Raw genomic sequence first — 17,031 nt, forward strand, 5'->3', positions numbered from 1 at the left:
TATATAATCGGTAGGCGAAAGAGCAACTGGGCCTGTTAAGTGGTCACCACCGATAGACATTGCCGCTGTAGAAATATTAGCTTTTAATTGGTGGTAGGGCTTTGTGCAAGCCCGTCTGTGTAAGTACCACCCAGTCATTAGATATTCTACCGCCAAACAACAGTACTCAATATGGTTATGTTCCGGTTTGAAGGGTGAGTGACCCAGTGTAACTACAAACGCAAGGGATATAACAGTCAGTCTGCCTTCCTTCTTGAAATTAAAAAAAAAACCGGCCAAGTGCAAGTAGGACTCGCGCACGAAGGGTTCCGTACCATTATCTATAAAAACGGCAAAAAATCATGTCTGTTGTAATGGGCTCCCTTAAATATTTATTTTATCCTGTTTTTAGTATGTGTTGTTATAGCGACAACAATAATATAATATATATCTGTGAAAATTTCAAGTGTTTCACGATTCATGAGATACAGCCTGGTCAGCAGATTCTTATTAATAGGGTCCGTCTTACCCTTTGGGTATGGAACCCTAAAAATGATTTATTGAGATATAGAAATTATATAAAATAATAATATATAGAAACTAGTGGACTATAAAATGATCTGCGTAGTTGCCGCGGAATTTCAACAGGATATATAATTGTAGCCCGACAATTATTAGTCAGCCAAATCCGATGACTTATTTAAAGTAAACAAACATCATAACTTGAACTACGACTGATCTTCAATTTATTTAAACTTTCATATTAACAGAACGATTCTGACGATAGTTTCGACAAATCTACGGTACTTGATTTTTAGGCATTTTAAGCAGAACTAGATCGTTTTGATATCATATTAAGTATTAGGAGTTCTTTCAAAATACTTGGTCTTGTATCTAAATAAGATAATAAATTATCAGCTGTACTCGATTGTATTTTCATTTAATTTATCAAACTTGTTTGTTTTTATTACATGAGAATTGGTATTTAATTAAAAAAAAATATTTTTGTTCGACTTGACTTGTAAAAATTCTAGACAATAGCTTCTAAATAACTGTCCGTAGGAATAAAAATGGAAGAGCTGTTTGTCTAATGGATTGCAAGACAAATGAGTTACGACCACATAATGGCTAAGTGTCCCAGTGTCTATAAACATTAAATGGCATAAGATACATACTTCGGCAATCCTTTAATGCTGCGGACATATATGCGGTATTTCCCTAGCTAATGGTTACATACCTAAAAGTATATCAGAGTTAATGATTTAATTAATTAACATTCTTGATGTGACGAATAAATGTTTTTGTTTTTTTTTTCTATTTTCGGATTGTTGATTTGACACTAATCGTCGCCAGTGGGTTCGCTCGCATATTAGAGGTCGGTCGTTGGCTATCGAGAGCAGCAAATTTCATCAAGAGTTACTATCACGTTAATAAAATGTGTAAATATTATATCTTAAGGTGTATATTTTTGTGTGGTATACTTTTTTAGCTTCAAAACGAATGCAACTTGTTAAGCTTGTGTAAAATTGACTGTAATATATGTACATCTAAGTGGGTCGTTCCGTACCTCGTATTCCAATCAGTATATCCTTGTTCAGGAAGTCCGGGCAGCTTATTCCAAGATTTTATGGAATATCTTTGGGATTTGTTTCTCAGCTCCACTTCAACTTCTTCCTTTCTTTGGGCGTAAAACTGCAAAGAAGAGATATTGATTAATAATACTACCAACATGGACAATATTATATGACAAAAGATTTAGCGTGAATTGCTACATCCTTAAGACATTGTTTTTTAATAGACTGTAATGTCGAAGTGTCGTATAGATATTTACATTACATTTACATTAGATTTCCCACTGCTGGGCTAAGGCAGGAGGCCTCCCTTTGAGAAGGTTTGGAGCATATTCAACCACGCTGCTCCAATGTGGGTTGGTGGAATACACATGTGGCAGAATTTCATTGAAATTAGACACATACAGGTTTCCTCACGATGTTTTCCTTCACCGCCGAGCACGAGATGAATCATAAACACAAATAAAGCACATGAAAATTCAGTAGTGCCTGTCTGGGTTTGAAGCCGAAATCATCAGTTAAGATGCACATTTTCTAACCACTGGGCCATCTCGGGCCATATCGTATAGATATTATTAAAACAAAATAATTGATCGCCTTGAACATGATCATGATGAGAAGGAATAACTACTGAGTTGGTGATCCTCTAATAAAATAAGAATATAAAGGTTCTCGTAGGAAGAGAGAGCCTATTTGAATATAGTATATTATAAATTCGGTGCAAGTATTCAAGATTGCTTAATATTCGAGAAAATCTTCAAAAGTTAATTAATACACAGAGTATTAAAAAAAGCAGATAATTTAATTAAATGCCAAGACCTTTATTTGCACATGCGTTTCATCACTCTGTGACAGAAAACGCAATGAGGCAACCTGCACGCGGTGAAAGTTATTCTAAGATTATGTCTTAACCTGCAAATCCATCGCTTAGTGGATTGAGTTCCGAATCATGGATTATTATCATTATATTATTTATAACATATTATCATAGTACAGAGTATAAAGTAGGTTAAATGGGAATGAATGTTTGTATCGCTGTAGCAGTCCCTTCCAAGTGACATTTGTTACAGAAAGTAAATTATAATAGCTAAGGAGGCCTGTATGTTGTACAGGGACAGGACCTTTTGATGAAAAGTGATCATCACTGGCCATTGGGCGTCGTAAGAAATATTAAACAATCCTTACATCGCTTATGCGCCACCAAATATGGAAACTAAGACTTTACGTCCTTGGGCCTGAAGCAACTCATTATCTGATAAAGTATAATTTAATTGCTAGATAGCCCTTTTCGGATGACGAACAAAGAAGTCGCCATTACAGAGACCGACAGTAATTGTCGATTTCGTTTTTAGAAAAGACCAAAATGTTCGGCGATGATATATTTATGTTTCCAATCCATCACGCGTGCAATCTTTGAATAAATTAGACGATAGCAGAGTTCGATATCGCTTCGAATTGTCGAAAGCATTTAGTCCAGACTTCGAACAGTGAGTTTTATGTATATATAAAATGTTAGTTTTTTTAAATGATATAATTTCATTATTTATATTCTACGGATGACATTGCCACTACACTATCACAGCATTAAGATTTTTATCATAGTGACAATTTTGTTGTAAATTACATATCGGGATCATATCAGCAACATGCCTTGAACGATACTCCAAGGTGATATCTCAGTTTATGCAAGCGGTCACTATTTTCAATGAATGTAGACGCATCTACTTTCACTTCCATTTATGTATATCACGAAGGTCTGTGCTGTTACTGCAAATAGACCTAGGTCACTGGTAATGGGTATTTTAGAAATAAATATGGAAACTCAACAGCATCTGATGAAGATGAACTGTTATCAGTCGAGATTTACTGACTCGTATTTTAGTGCAACCATGTACACTTGGATTATTTATATGTTAAGACTATCAAATCTTAGAACGCGTCGAAAACATAGTGGCCAAACGTTGATCACGCACACTAGTAAAGTAGGCGAGTGTCAAGCTTATCTTATCTTGATAATCGTAGCTGTCACGCACACCAAGATTATTAAGTTGGTCCGTTGGTTATAGTTCTTTTGTAGTGCGATACTCTATCTAAGTAGATATAAAAATAATTTAAGCATGTACACTATATTCCCTCATAATTCCTCCATTAAATTAAATCACCTGGAAAACTCTAGAATGTTCGAGACTATTTCGAAATTACTTTAAACTTGGGGACAAATTCGAGCGAAAGATAGATACAAAAACAGTTTCAAGTACGATTCATTAAATAATAATTATATTTTTGGCACTTCAAGGTGCTATAATGACGCTGACGGTAATCGCATATTAAACGGTGTTCAGAGAAACAAGTGTGCAGTGAGAAAATATACATGACCTTGTAATAAATGTAGATCAAGTTTGTTAACCGTTTCAAAAAAGTCCCTTTTTATACCGTAATTACTCATGAATCAGATAAAAGTATGTTGTAATAATATAATAATGATTAAAGTGATCCATCTAAAAGAGGGAAAGGGTTAAAAACCTTAATTTTGAGAATATTCCCAAAGGTCCCAAGATATACCGATTATTTGTTTTTTTTTATTTCATCTCATGGTCTTACTCATGCATGGAAAACATCGTTAAAAATCCTGCACATGTCGAAAGAAAATCTAACACATATAAATGTCGAATAATATCCAAGACTTCTCCAAAGGCCTAAACCCAGCAATGAGCATTCACAGGTTACACTTTACTAAAGTACCATCAGATTATTGCAGTAGCTATACCTTAATTTCAAACTACTCACTCTGTCCATGATGCCAATCTTTCCAAAGTCGATCCAGCCAGGAAGAAGCCGGCTTGCAATCGTCACGATAGGGTCGTCGTAGCCCCAAAGCAATCCTTCCGCTGTCATATTCATGAACAACTTGGATCCAAGTGCAGATATGGAGTAATATGCTCCGACATTCGCGAAGTAGCCCATGTGATCTGCCAAAAGCGTACTGATTGCCTGGAGAAGATTAAAATATATAAATAACACGTTTTTTATCAACTATTCAAATATTATATCTTAGCGTAAACCAACTTTACGTGTACAATGATTTTTATTAAAAAAACATTTAAAATCAAAATCAAATTATTCTTTATTCAAGTAGGTTCATTAAAGTACTTTTGTATCATCATGTAACAGTGTTAAGTTAAATTTAAAGCTACCGGTCGGAAGATTCTACCGAGAAGATCCAGTAAGAACTCAGTAATAACTCTTACAAAGCCTACGAAGCTATGGTCGGTTGGTTTTTGTATTCGTCACATCTCCAATACCTAAAGTGACTTAAGTGAGCGATCTTAGTAGATTTTAATTGTTATAATTGATATAAATTACTAACGCCATGTTTTGTTATGAGGAAAACATGATACTAGATACCATCTAATCTTAGTCCTACAAAAGGACTAATAGTGCCGTCGATTGATCTCTTAGATATTTATAGTAGATTGCAAGTTCGCATCCGGGCAATGAATAATAATATTTATTGTGTTTGCTTGTGTGTTTCATTTATAATTTTTATTTAGAATAAGTATAGACTCGATACTCGAGTGTGATGGAAGCCGTTTTGTTTCAAATGCAGTAAAAAAATATATATCATGTTATTTTTACTTTTCTGTTACTGTTATTAAAGCACATTCGAGTAGAGGATTTTTAATAATGAAGTTATTAAAAACATTAATTGTTTATGTATTTTTTATGAAATATGTAGGTAGGCGGGCAAGTGAGCCATCTGGTGGTAAGTAGTCACCACCGCCCATAGACAATGGCCCTGTAAAAAATATTAGCCATTCCTTACATCACCAATGCGCCGCCAACCTTGAGAACTAAGATGTGATCGTCTTTGTACCCTTGTGTAAGTGGCTCACTCACCCTTTAAACCGGAGCACAAAAATACTTAGGATTGCTACCTGGCGGTAGAATATATGATGAGTGGTACCTACCCAACAAGCTTGCACAAAACCATACTACTAAATATTATCATTCATTTCCTTAATCAAATGGCGTGACGCGATAACGTCTAAACATTCTTCATAAAAACCCTCAGCAATGGGCTATGACAGTATATTACAGTAAGTTAATTTCAAACTTGAAGCGTCACCAACTAATTACGCAAAATACACAATTTCCTAGAAATAGCCAGCGTCATTCAACTTCAAACTACGTATCAATTAGCAAGTTATAAAAATAATTCTCGTGCGATTATTCTTAAGAAATCTTAAGATTCTGACGCAATCCAATACTGTCCGTGCGTATAAGCATATTAATTGTTTAAAAGGAAAAGTAACCAGTACGTACACGTATCAGATACGATACGTTCAATATTATAATGATGAAGTAATTTGTATGTTACGAAATTACTCAGAAACTAAAGGGAAACATGAAAAGTACATTTACTAATTTTAATTTAGTAGTTAATGACACTTGAAACTCGGAGTCGAAAACGCAATTTCGGCAATAAAATCAGCAATAAATATATTCAACAATTAAAATATTACAATACATTACTTTTCAATGCATAACCAATTTTGGGATCTGAGATGTTATGTGTTTTGTGTCTTCAGTTATACTGGCTCACTCACCCTTCAAACCAGAACAAAACAATAGTATGTATTGCTGTTTGACGATAAAATATATATAATGATTAGGAACCTATCCCAATGCACTTGCACAAAAAACTACCAAGTCATGTTCTAAACACAGGACTAGCTCGGCTTTACCAAATATATTGCACAGCCCAGGATCTACCACACCGGGAAAAAGATACATTGTGACCCTATGGTAAGCTTTAGCAGAATTTTCAAATTCTTATCAAATGAATATGGATTCTGCATTCTGTAAAAACAAATTCTCCAATTTTTTGAAACGAAGTTTTTTTCGCTGTCATCAGCAGAGTGAGCTTGCAGCTATCGGCGACCTTTGCCTCGCCTTTTATTTATATTATATACAGATTTATATAACATTATTAAAAATATATATTTTGTTATTGTTATAATTCACACGGGATATTGAATAACAGTTTTGTTTCTTGTCATTTCATTGTTTCTTTTTAAATAATTTACAAAACATTATTCAAACAATATACACATTTCACCCCCTTAAATGATGATGTATGTTTAGCAAGTGCACACGAGACCTTCCTACGTCAAATTATATGGAAAACTATGCCATTCTATATTATTACTGAGAATAATGTTTACATAGAACATTTCTTATTCCTCGTATTCATCACGTCCAACCTTTCCATATAATTCTTAACTATTTCTAAATAACATTTGAATATCGATTCCGCAGTAATCGTTATTTAATTATTTAACAGACGGACAACTTGACAGAACTAATAAATAGACGTACCCTTCAACTTTAGTTTCGTAAAGCACAGGTCAATGATCTTGTATTGACATGTAATTTTATACATAATACATTAGCCCTATACAGCTATATACGTTATTCAAACAGTATTCGCTAATTTTATCAATATTATCTTTTAAATATCTGTTTTTTATGTTAATATATATATATATAGGCGTGGTCTGAATGGTGTTGAACTAAAATATAAATTCCAATTCTAAAAATATACATGGTATACTTTAATTTATTACCATTAATGCGTTTTAAGATTTTCAGTTTAAAAAGCAACAGTCTGTTACTTATTTCATTGCGTATCTTTTATTTTTTTATTCTCCTCCCCAACGTGCAGGATATCTCACGATGTTTCCCTTCACCGCCGAGCAAGAGAAGAATTATAAACACAAATTAAGCAATTGTTCCGTTGTTTACTCGGCTTTGAACTCAGAATCGTCGGTTAAGATTCACGTCTGGGTCATGACAACTATTTCCTATAGTAGATGTGGTATACTGTTAAAGAAATGTTACATTTTTATAGGTTTACATTTTTGTCGGGAAAGAATGAAGTTGTGTTTCTAGGATCTACATTCGAAACCTGCGATAGCCGAGATGGCCCAGTGGTTAGAACGCGTGCATCTTAACCGGTGATTTCGAGTTCAAGCCCAGGCAGGCACCACTGAATTTTCATATGCTTAATTTGTGTTTATAATTCATCTCGTGCTCGGGGGTGAAGGAAAACATCGTGAGGAAACCTGCATGTGTCTAATTTCAACAAAATTCTGCCACATGTGTATTCCACCAAGCCGCATTGGAGCAGCGTGGTGGTTATGCTCCAAACCTTCTTCTCAAAGGGAGAGGAGGCCTTAGCCCAGCAGTGGGAAATTTACAGGCTGTTAGTGTAATGATAGCCTGTGAGAGCCTACCTCAATAAAGTATATTTTGGTTTTGTAATCGTAAGAAATGCTTTTAATTTATTTTTCTATAAAGTTCTGAAGATTTTTTTTTTAAATGAATTATCAGTCTCGCTAATTAATAATTTTTCATTATGTGACATATTGGGACCTTAATGGTTCGTTACTCAAGGTGCGAGAAATTAAAGTGACGTAACTTAACTCGTTCGGTTACACCAATTACCCTTGAATTATAAAGTAGCCCCTTATTTGACTTCCAAATCACAGGTCAATAGATCTTACGGTAACCATAACCCACTTACAGTTGATTGAACGCAAGACCTTTAAATTTTTTTATATTGGATTTGGACTTTTTCTCAGCCATATGCCTATATAGCATTTGGTACCATCAGGCGATGGTACCTACGAAGTGTTAGGAACGTGCTTGTCTAGAAGTGGCCCAGATTGTAATACTCAGGAAACACAGTTATTAAATATATTTATAATAATTACCAATTCGCATATTTCTATACATAAGTACATACATATTTATATAACAACTCAATTGTATTTCATTATTTCACAGCAAGTTTTACGTAGTTTCTTGTCGGTTGTTTTAATTAGAATCTACAGTCCGAACCGGTGGTGTCAAAATAATTTAATCCTGTGTATTAACGATTCAAAAGAGCTCCCAAGAATGTAGTTGAGCAAAATATATTATGATTTGATATAGATTACCACCATGCTAACCACCAAAATATTCTTGGTGCTAATTAAGCCAGAATAACGACCACAATCAATACAATATGTTTATATTGTCGACCTCCGTGGTCCAGTAGTGTGTACACCGGTTTTTATGGGCACGCTACTCCGAGGTCCCGGGTTCGATTCCCGGCCGAGTCGATGTAGAAAAAGTTTATTACTTTTCTATGTTGTCTTTGGTTTGGGCGTTTGTGGTACCTTCGTTACGTCTGATTGTCCATAACACAAGTGCTTTGGCTACTTACATTGGTATCAGAGTAATGTATGTGATGTTGTGCAATATTTATTTATATTTATTATTTATTTATAATGGCTGTGATGCTATATTGACAAAATACGGCAATTCTAATATTTATTCATGAGAACGTCAGTCGTAAGCGAAAATTCTGCTTCGTAAATATAATGGAAAATGATTATTTTCTCATACGTCATTAGTCGAATATTAACATTTTTATTTACCGTTTCCGATATAACTAAAATATATATAACATATAACTATAAAAAGAATGACTAGATTAAGAATTGAGACATATTATTTGAGTATTTATTACATACGACCTTTTACATCTATAAGTATATTGGCACTTTGCAGTAAAAATTAGATGTCTATTTAATGTGTTTGTCTTCACTAGGATATACTATGTCTGGTCTGAAAAAACCCAAAACATTAACACTCGAACTAAAACAAATAACCGAACTGTACAAATGTTTATCGAAATATTAGCGCAGATTTGCTATGAGCCAATGTTTCTGCTAAAATCTCTGGCTGTTACTAATAATTATAAGTATGACGTATAAACCACATAAAGTAAATCCTGCTAATAATCTAATATATTTTGGGGCCTATTCCACCACAATCCAATGTTAGAACTTTGGCACAATTTCATCACATAAACAAGTATTATTTATTTCTATAATAAAATTCCGCAGACATTTTTAACTTTGCCGTTTCATAAATTCAAATCGTTTGTAAAAAATACATCGGTAAAGAAGGCATATTATTGGATACAAGATTACAGATGATAAAAGCATTGAGTTGATACTTGTTAACTTCCAGGATATATAACATACATTTATAATTAACTAACATAGCAGTATTTTTAAATGTTGATAATGAGTAACTACTGAGTTTCTTGCTGGTTCTTGTCGGTAGAATCTACATTTCGAACCGGTGGTAACTTCACGATTGAAAAGTATTAAAAGAAAAAAATTGACGATTCAAAAGTGCTTGTAAAACTCTACTCGAATAAAGTATAATATTTTGATTTTGATATCCTGCTACTCCGCGAGTAAGATAAATTAGAAACGAAAATTGAGGATACGAATCCTCAGTTGCAAATTGAACCAGCAATCTTGGACTATCACGTATTCCAATATACGTACTATACAATAAGTAATTTCTACTCGAAATTTATACTGGCTCACTCACCCTTCACACAAGACTAAGAAAGGCATGGTCTAAAATATATTTTAATATAACGACATACATAGTTTTACAGCGTTGATATAAGATATATATACAAAAATTTTAATCCGTTTATTCAATGTTAAAGCATTATTTACTCATAGAGAGTCAATATAAAAGCATATTTTGTATTTTATAAATACTTAATTGCTTACAATGTTCAAAATAAAAAATAAAGAGCCAGGTGACGATCATTTCACCATCATTTAACGCGTCTATGTGTGAATTGTTTAATTCTATTACACAGAAACGTTCTGTTACAATTTTATAAATTTAAAAACACTGACAGTTTGATCACTTTATGTTCTGGGATAAGTGCATTACATATATAATACAAATTTACCTCCAATATATAAATATATAACTGTCTATATATATATAATAAAACATTTATGAGATTTCTAAGAATATTCTATAAATATAGATATTAAATTAATTAACATTTTATGAATTATTTATTTTGTAAATATTAACAGCTTCAGAATCATTTAGTGTTTTAATTTTTTGTCTCCTTTACATAAACATTAATTATATATTCGCATAAAACATTGAGTTCAAGTTTTTGTTTGTTTATGTTGAATGTATTGTTACACAGCGTGTGTTATTTTCGTGTTGTCTATAAAACAATATGGCTTCCGTTAAAACGGAATTTATAATTAAATTATTGTCGAACATTGACGCTTAACCTCGAAATGAGAGAAATGTCTGTAATATAAATATTCTAACTCATTAAATAACTAAACAAAACCGTTAGTTCTTTAGATACACTTATTCATAAATTAATTTGTGTGGTCAGATCCCACGATGTTTATTTTTATTTCAAATAGATATTTAAACATTAATTTGATAACGCATAGTAAAATCGTCTATTTATTATATATGTTCACATTTTTTTTTCATATTAATCCGTATACCGTAACATCCCGATACCGTATACTTTCCGTTTTCGGATATATCAAGATATTAGTGGACAGGACTGTTTTCCTTTTAGTTTTAAATAAAATTCCACGGCATTACACAGCTATCGTCTCAGTGTCGGTGCGAAGCCGAGGCGAATCGCAAGTCATCAATGTAAATGTTAATGTATCCATTAATTATTCATTTTTTTTAATTTAATTATTGTTGTGAACCAAGTTATCATATTTCATATCTTTTTTTCATTGCCAAGTCTTAAGTAATTCTAGGTATTGGTCACGACATAATCGATTGTCTGCAATGATATTATGTTAAAGTCCTAATTATGGAAATAAGATCTGCGATAATTCAATAATACTAAGTTAATATTAATAAAGTAGTTAGTACTTTTATAAAAAATTACACGTTTACGATATAATTAATTTTTTTATGAATTAATATAGAATAGAATATTTACTATTTTTAATAAGAAATATATTTGTTCAGATATGTTATATGAGTTATTATTAATTCCGAGTTTTTTTATCACAATCATTCTATGATCATTGATATTTATACTAAGCTTTAAATCTTGTAATATATATCTTGTAATCAAGACTTGGTATCTACAATATTCGGCAATTAAATAACTAACACATTTCAAATAATGAAACATACATACGTTTAAAAGGTTCACGTTTTTCTTAATAGTTTAGCAGTTTGATTTGACGTTTGATGCCATAAAAGTCTGCGGAACCCTAGGTTCTTTACAAAACTTGAGTCCAGAATTTCTTAGTAGCATTCAAAAGTTAGATATAAAAATCATGAACGTTAACGCATTCGTGGCGCAAGCTATTGATTCAGCGTTTGCCCTTTTCCTCCCGTGTCGTCGCGGGAGGAGGTAAGGCGTGTACCTTTAGAAGTAACTGAGTACTCCTGATATCTTAAATTTATCTCCTCTATAGGTGAGAAGGGCATCATTATAGTATTCACATCATTAAATACAAAAAAGAACACTATTTCATCTACGTAGAAATTCTAGAACAAACACGATAACGCAACTGTGACAATATGAAGCACTTGTTGCTAAAGACAAGTAATATAGAATAAACTCTTACTCACAATAAGCGCAATATTCGGCACCATGATCTTCACGTCCTTGTAATGCGCCACCGACCGCTCCGGGAGGAACTTCAGCACGATCTTCGGATTCATCGTCATCACGCCGAGTTCCTTATTTACCGTCATATTTTCATTTGTTCTCAACTCCCTGCAATTAAATAATTATTAATATTAAACTGATTGACATGAGAAATTTGTTTTCAGTATTGAAATAAGATTAATTGAAGGTCACTTGATATTGACTTTGATTAGAAATCCTTATTAATAACATGTTACGTCACAAATATTTTTATTCGGCCTTTATTCGTTTACAGAGTCCATTCATACTTTCTTGAAGTTCTTACTTCCCGGTACTTATGGTATTATATCAGTTACCAGCTACCCCGTCTCGTCACAGGTAGAAAGAGGGCTATAGAAAACATTTATAACGTAATACACATCTATTGTTATACGAGGTGCGAGCTGGTAAAACGTCGACTCTGGATTCGTTTTTCTAACACCTTTAATAGTTATCGTCACATTTCAGCCGATTTACAGGAAACCTTAATGATTTATACATCTAAACCTGCCTCATTCCGTCCGTCCATTGGTGCAAATCATGTGAAAATCCGTTCGGTGGTTTATAAGTTAAAATCGTTCATAAAGACAGACAACAGAGACTTGGTTTTATAATATGTATTAGAGTCCTTTCATATTCATCTAAATGTTCCCATCTTAGCTGATCTCATTATCTTTAAATACTTTGTCTTCGTAATTAATATTCATACTTACTGAAATTTAAAAGGTCCAATCTCATCGATCTCAAACTGCGTGGCATCGCCGTTGAGATATTCCTCGGTGTTCGTATAGTTGAAGATGTAGACGTCAGAAAAAACTTCATATGTCGGATTCTGCCACATCCTGTATATAAATTTTCCTTCTTGTATGTCCAGATACTGTTGACAAAGAAGAAATTATTATAATCTGTAAGTATTATCGTAAAAACTATAATAGAAATAACAATGATAATAACTACAAGATAAAATGCACAAAAAATGTCGATAAAAAGTCATATAAAAATATGACGTTTTCTCATGGTTTTCATTTGAATTTAATAAGAATTGTGTGATTATAGAAACAATAAATATTAATTCTAAAGATTTTAATTCATGTTGCAATGTTCCCATGACAATCATCTCATGAAGTTAATTTATATTTTAAATATTGCAATGAGTATTAAGTATACGATGTCCGTAGACATAATTATGCAAGTTCAAGGCCACCTGGGTTTGCTCCCCAACTTATATCAGCTTTTCTAGCACTACACAGCTATACTGTACTGCTGTTTCGAGGCAGTGTCATTACAGGCACATGGGACACGACGTAAGACTAAGGTCTTCATAGTCGGCGCATTGTCCGTGTTAGGAATATATAATATTTATTATGCAATGGTCTATGAGCGAAGGAATAAGACATCCAGTAGAATGATTGTGTAAGAACAAACTCAAAACTAACAGCGGAACACGATCGTTAAATGTCAGAAAGCGATAAGCGACACTGATCAATATATAAAATCGATATTAAAATAGACTTTATTCAATTAGGGGTTTAAAAGCAATTTTGCAACTCCATTTCAAAGTATTAAACTTAAAGTTACCACCGGTTCTAAATGTATATTATATTATATATGAAGACGAAACAGAGACACATTCAAATCCATATAACGCGTTACCGCGTTTATTATTTCTAAAGTGACATACGAAGTGAATCTCCTAACGAAATGGTACTGCAAGTGAAAAAAACCGCAGATACGTCAAATTGATCATATTTTTATATAAGTATTATAATACAAATTTGCATGTTTTTAAGCAGAAATAGTTTTAAGTGTTATTATTAAATTGTTACAAGTGTTGCGTGCGAGCAAGCGTGTCGAGCGTTGCAACATGTATCCGTTTTAGCAACGCGGAATTGCATTTAGAAATAGTCATACCTCTCGCAAATCTTGTAATGTGTGAACATCAGTCATCTTGAATTTAAGCGCTTGATTGGATGTTTAAATTAAAATAAAATATATATATAAATAGATGGATAGGCAAATCTTGCACCCGATGAAAAGGCGCTCTATGAAATACTAACTATACTGTTAATCTTGAAAACTAAGATATTATGTTCCTTGTGCCAGCCACACTGGCTCACTGACCCTTCAAACTGGAACACAAATGCTTTGTAGCATTGTTGTTTAGGTTGAAAAGTTAGTGGGTGGTACCTACTAAGACTACAACAACATTAACCGCCTGTTAATTTCCTACTGCTGGGCCAAGGCCACCTATCCTTTTGAGGAGAAGGTTTGAAGCATATTCCACCACGCTGCTCCAATGCGGATTGATGGATACACGTGTGGCAAAATTACGCTGAAATTAGACACATGCAGGTTTCCTCACGATGTTTTCTTCACCGCCGCTTAAACATTCAGTGGTGCTTGCCTGGGTTGGAGCCCGCAATCATCGGTTAAGATGCAAGCGTTCTAACCACTGGGCCATCTCGGCTCTACCCAAGACTAGCTTGCACGATATGTATGAATAAGTAAATCAACTCTAAATTAATAAAATATACGGGAACATTTTGTCATAAAAATCGGAAGGGTCTATATTGCAAGATAAATAAAATTACGAGTATACAGCAATTTCAATTCCATAATTCTTATATCCATACAGCTCCAACTCGGCTGCGTTAATCGTGACATTGTCCTGTCAACTAACTCGTAACTTGATTTTGACATTGCATTTTAACCTTTGCTTAATCAACGGCAAATTTGAGGTCGGAATAATTACATAACATATTAAATATTATTAAAACCATTTGAAGGTATGATTGCCGTGTTAGGCGGGTCTTTAGCCCGAGGATGAGTATATGACCTTATTTTGTTAGAGAACAACATCACAAATGTTTATGGTAACAGAATGATTCGCGCAGTTTCACCCTCACTAAATGCCCGAATTCCTCGAAGATGATAAAAAGCCTTCCTCAATTATTGGCCTACAAATATATTATATATATTTTTGACTTGTAGTTCTCTAATCGAGCAGGTATTCAGGCAATTTAGTATCGCCATGTATGTCATATCCGTCGTGAATATCAACGAATTAAATTGCTCACTTTTTATCATTTATAAATTGACGTTTATTGATAAGTAAGTCATACTTATAATTTTTTTTTTAACGTTTAATGTCAATTATTTCATAGACTAAGCACGACAATTTAAGTGAAATGTTGTTATACAAACAAATATGTCCATTTGCTCATCGACCTATACTATAAAAAAATGAGTTTTGTAAAGCCTGTACAGTTGGTATACTCTATTTACTCAAGTTGAAGTCAGGTACCACCCACCCATCAGATATTCTACCGTCAAACAGCAGTACTCATTATATATGCATATTGTTGTGTTCCGGTTTGAAGGGTGAGTGAGCCAGTGTAACTTCAGGCACGAGGGACATAACATCTTAGTTCCCAAGGTTTGTGGTGCATAGGCGATGTAAGGAATTGTTAATATTTCTTACCCTGTTATTGTCTATGCTCATTAGGCTCATTTACTCGTCCGAACATCTATACCATAAAAGAAATATATATCTTAAATTTAAATTTAAATTCTTAAAAATAAACAGACCACGTATTATAGCTTTAATTCGTTTAGTAATTTAAAACATACATTAACATACATATGTAAATTGTACATATATTACTTTAGAGCAATTCGGTTAGAATAAATTTCGTATCTTATTCGTGAAACGTTGTAAACTAGCTTAGAGTGACACGCTATTTTGATGCGCGTAATTATTATATTTTATAACAATTAGAGTCAATATCGCATATCTCCCTTCGTCATTATAGAACTGTATCAGTTTTTAATAATTGCAATATAAAAACACATATCTCCCATCCGTTGTGAGAACCAGAGAATCAGTATTAAAAAAAGAAGTATAAATATTTGAAAGAATCGTAATAAAATATGATATTTATATAGTGTTTATTAATACAATCGGTGGATCATAAAAAAGGTATGTAACTAATTTAAAAAGGACACGTTATGCTGTTCCAGCTAGCCCGTTTGCTTAGGTACCACCCACTCGTCAAATATTCTATCACGAAACAGCTGTAGTTATTGTAGTCTTCCGGTTTGAACGGTGAGTGAGCCAATGAAACTACAAGGACCAGGGGCATAACATATGTGTAAATGGTAAAAAATATTATAGCGTTAATGTCAATTATCATTAGCCGTCCGTATTCCTATGTTATAGAACAAAAAATACAGTATGACTAAAACGGTGATTTAGGTAGCATCGTGATATTGTCATTAGATTTTTAAGTTTCTTATAATTTAGTTTATTTTAAGAACATGATGACAGAATCTTTATTTTATTAATACAATAAACGTCATATCTTGTCGATGTTATTATGTATGTTTATATACATAATAAACATGATATCGATGTGTGTATAAACTTTGCAATTACTATGAATATACTGGCTACCCGATCTGTCTTCTTACTGGTATAATAAGGGAATACCGTAATACACAAAGCTCTCTCGGCGTACCCGATGCCCACTAGTACAGCTTCCAGACAATTATCGTCATGTACCCTATTTACATAAAACCTTAATAAATTATACACTTAAACTCCATCATGAAACACTCCGTCTATTCCAACAGTATGAAAATTTGTTGGGATGTGGAACTTTAATTTATAATATGCAGTGGTGACCAGAAAAACTCAATAACTTTTAACCAATGGTTTAGACTCGGGATAAACGACTTAGCCTATAGCACTAGACCAAAGAAGCCCGTTTAATAGGTTAAAGCATCACAGACGACGTCCGCGAAGACATTTCCGCGGCTTCAAGCGTGTTAATGAATACTGTTGTAATTGTGCACACACGAATGTGTATTTTAGACGTTTCACGATTAGCATGTGGTTTTGCAATGTTTAATATTGAA

The 17,031-nt window shown here is 33.2% G+C and overlaps 1 protein-coding gene across 1 annotated transcript in view; it reads right to left on the reverse strand.

Moving 5' to 3' along the window:
• Positions 1-17,031, reverse strand: part of LOC113401492 (sensory neuron membrane protein 1-like) — a 53,166-nt gene that overhangs the window by 13,407 nt on the left and 22,728 nt on the right. Inside the window, exons 4-7 of the mRNA XM_064216543.1 lie at positions 12,828-12,991; positions 12,057-12,204; positions 4,338-4,541; positions 1,547-1,671 (exon numbers count right to left, since the gene is read on the reverse strand). Of these exons, the coding sequence (XP_064072613.1) occupies positions 1,547-1,671; positions 4,338-4,541; positions 12,057-12,204; positions 12,828-12,991 (641 nt within the window). The remainder of the gene's footprint in view (positions 1-1,546; positions 1,672-4,337; positions 4,542-12,056; positions 12,205-12,827; positions 12,992-17,031) is intronic.

The sequence above is a fragment of the Vanessa tameamea genome, chromosome 12 (assembly GCF_037043105.1).
Source record: "Vanessa tameamea isolate UH-Manoa-2023 chromosome 12, ilVanTame1 primary haplotype, whole genome shotgun sequence".
Classification (NCBI taxonomy): Eukaryota; Metazoa; Arthropoda; class Insecta; order Lepidoptera; family Nymphalidae; genus Vanessa; species Vanessa tameamea.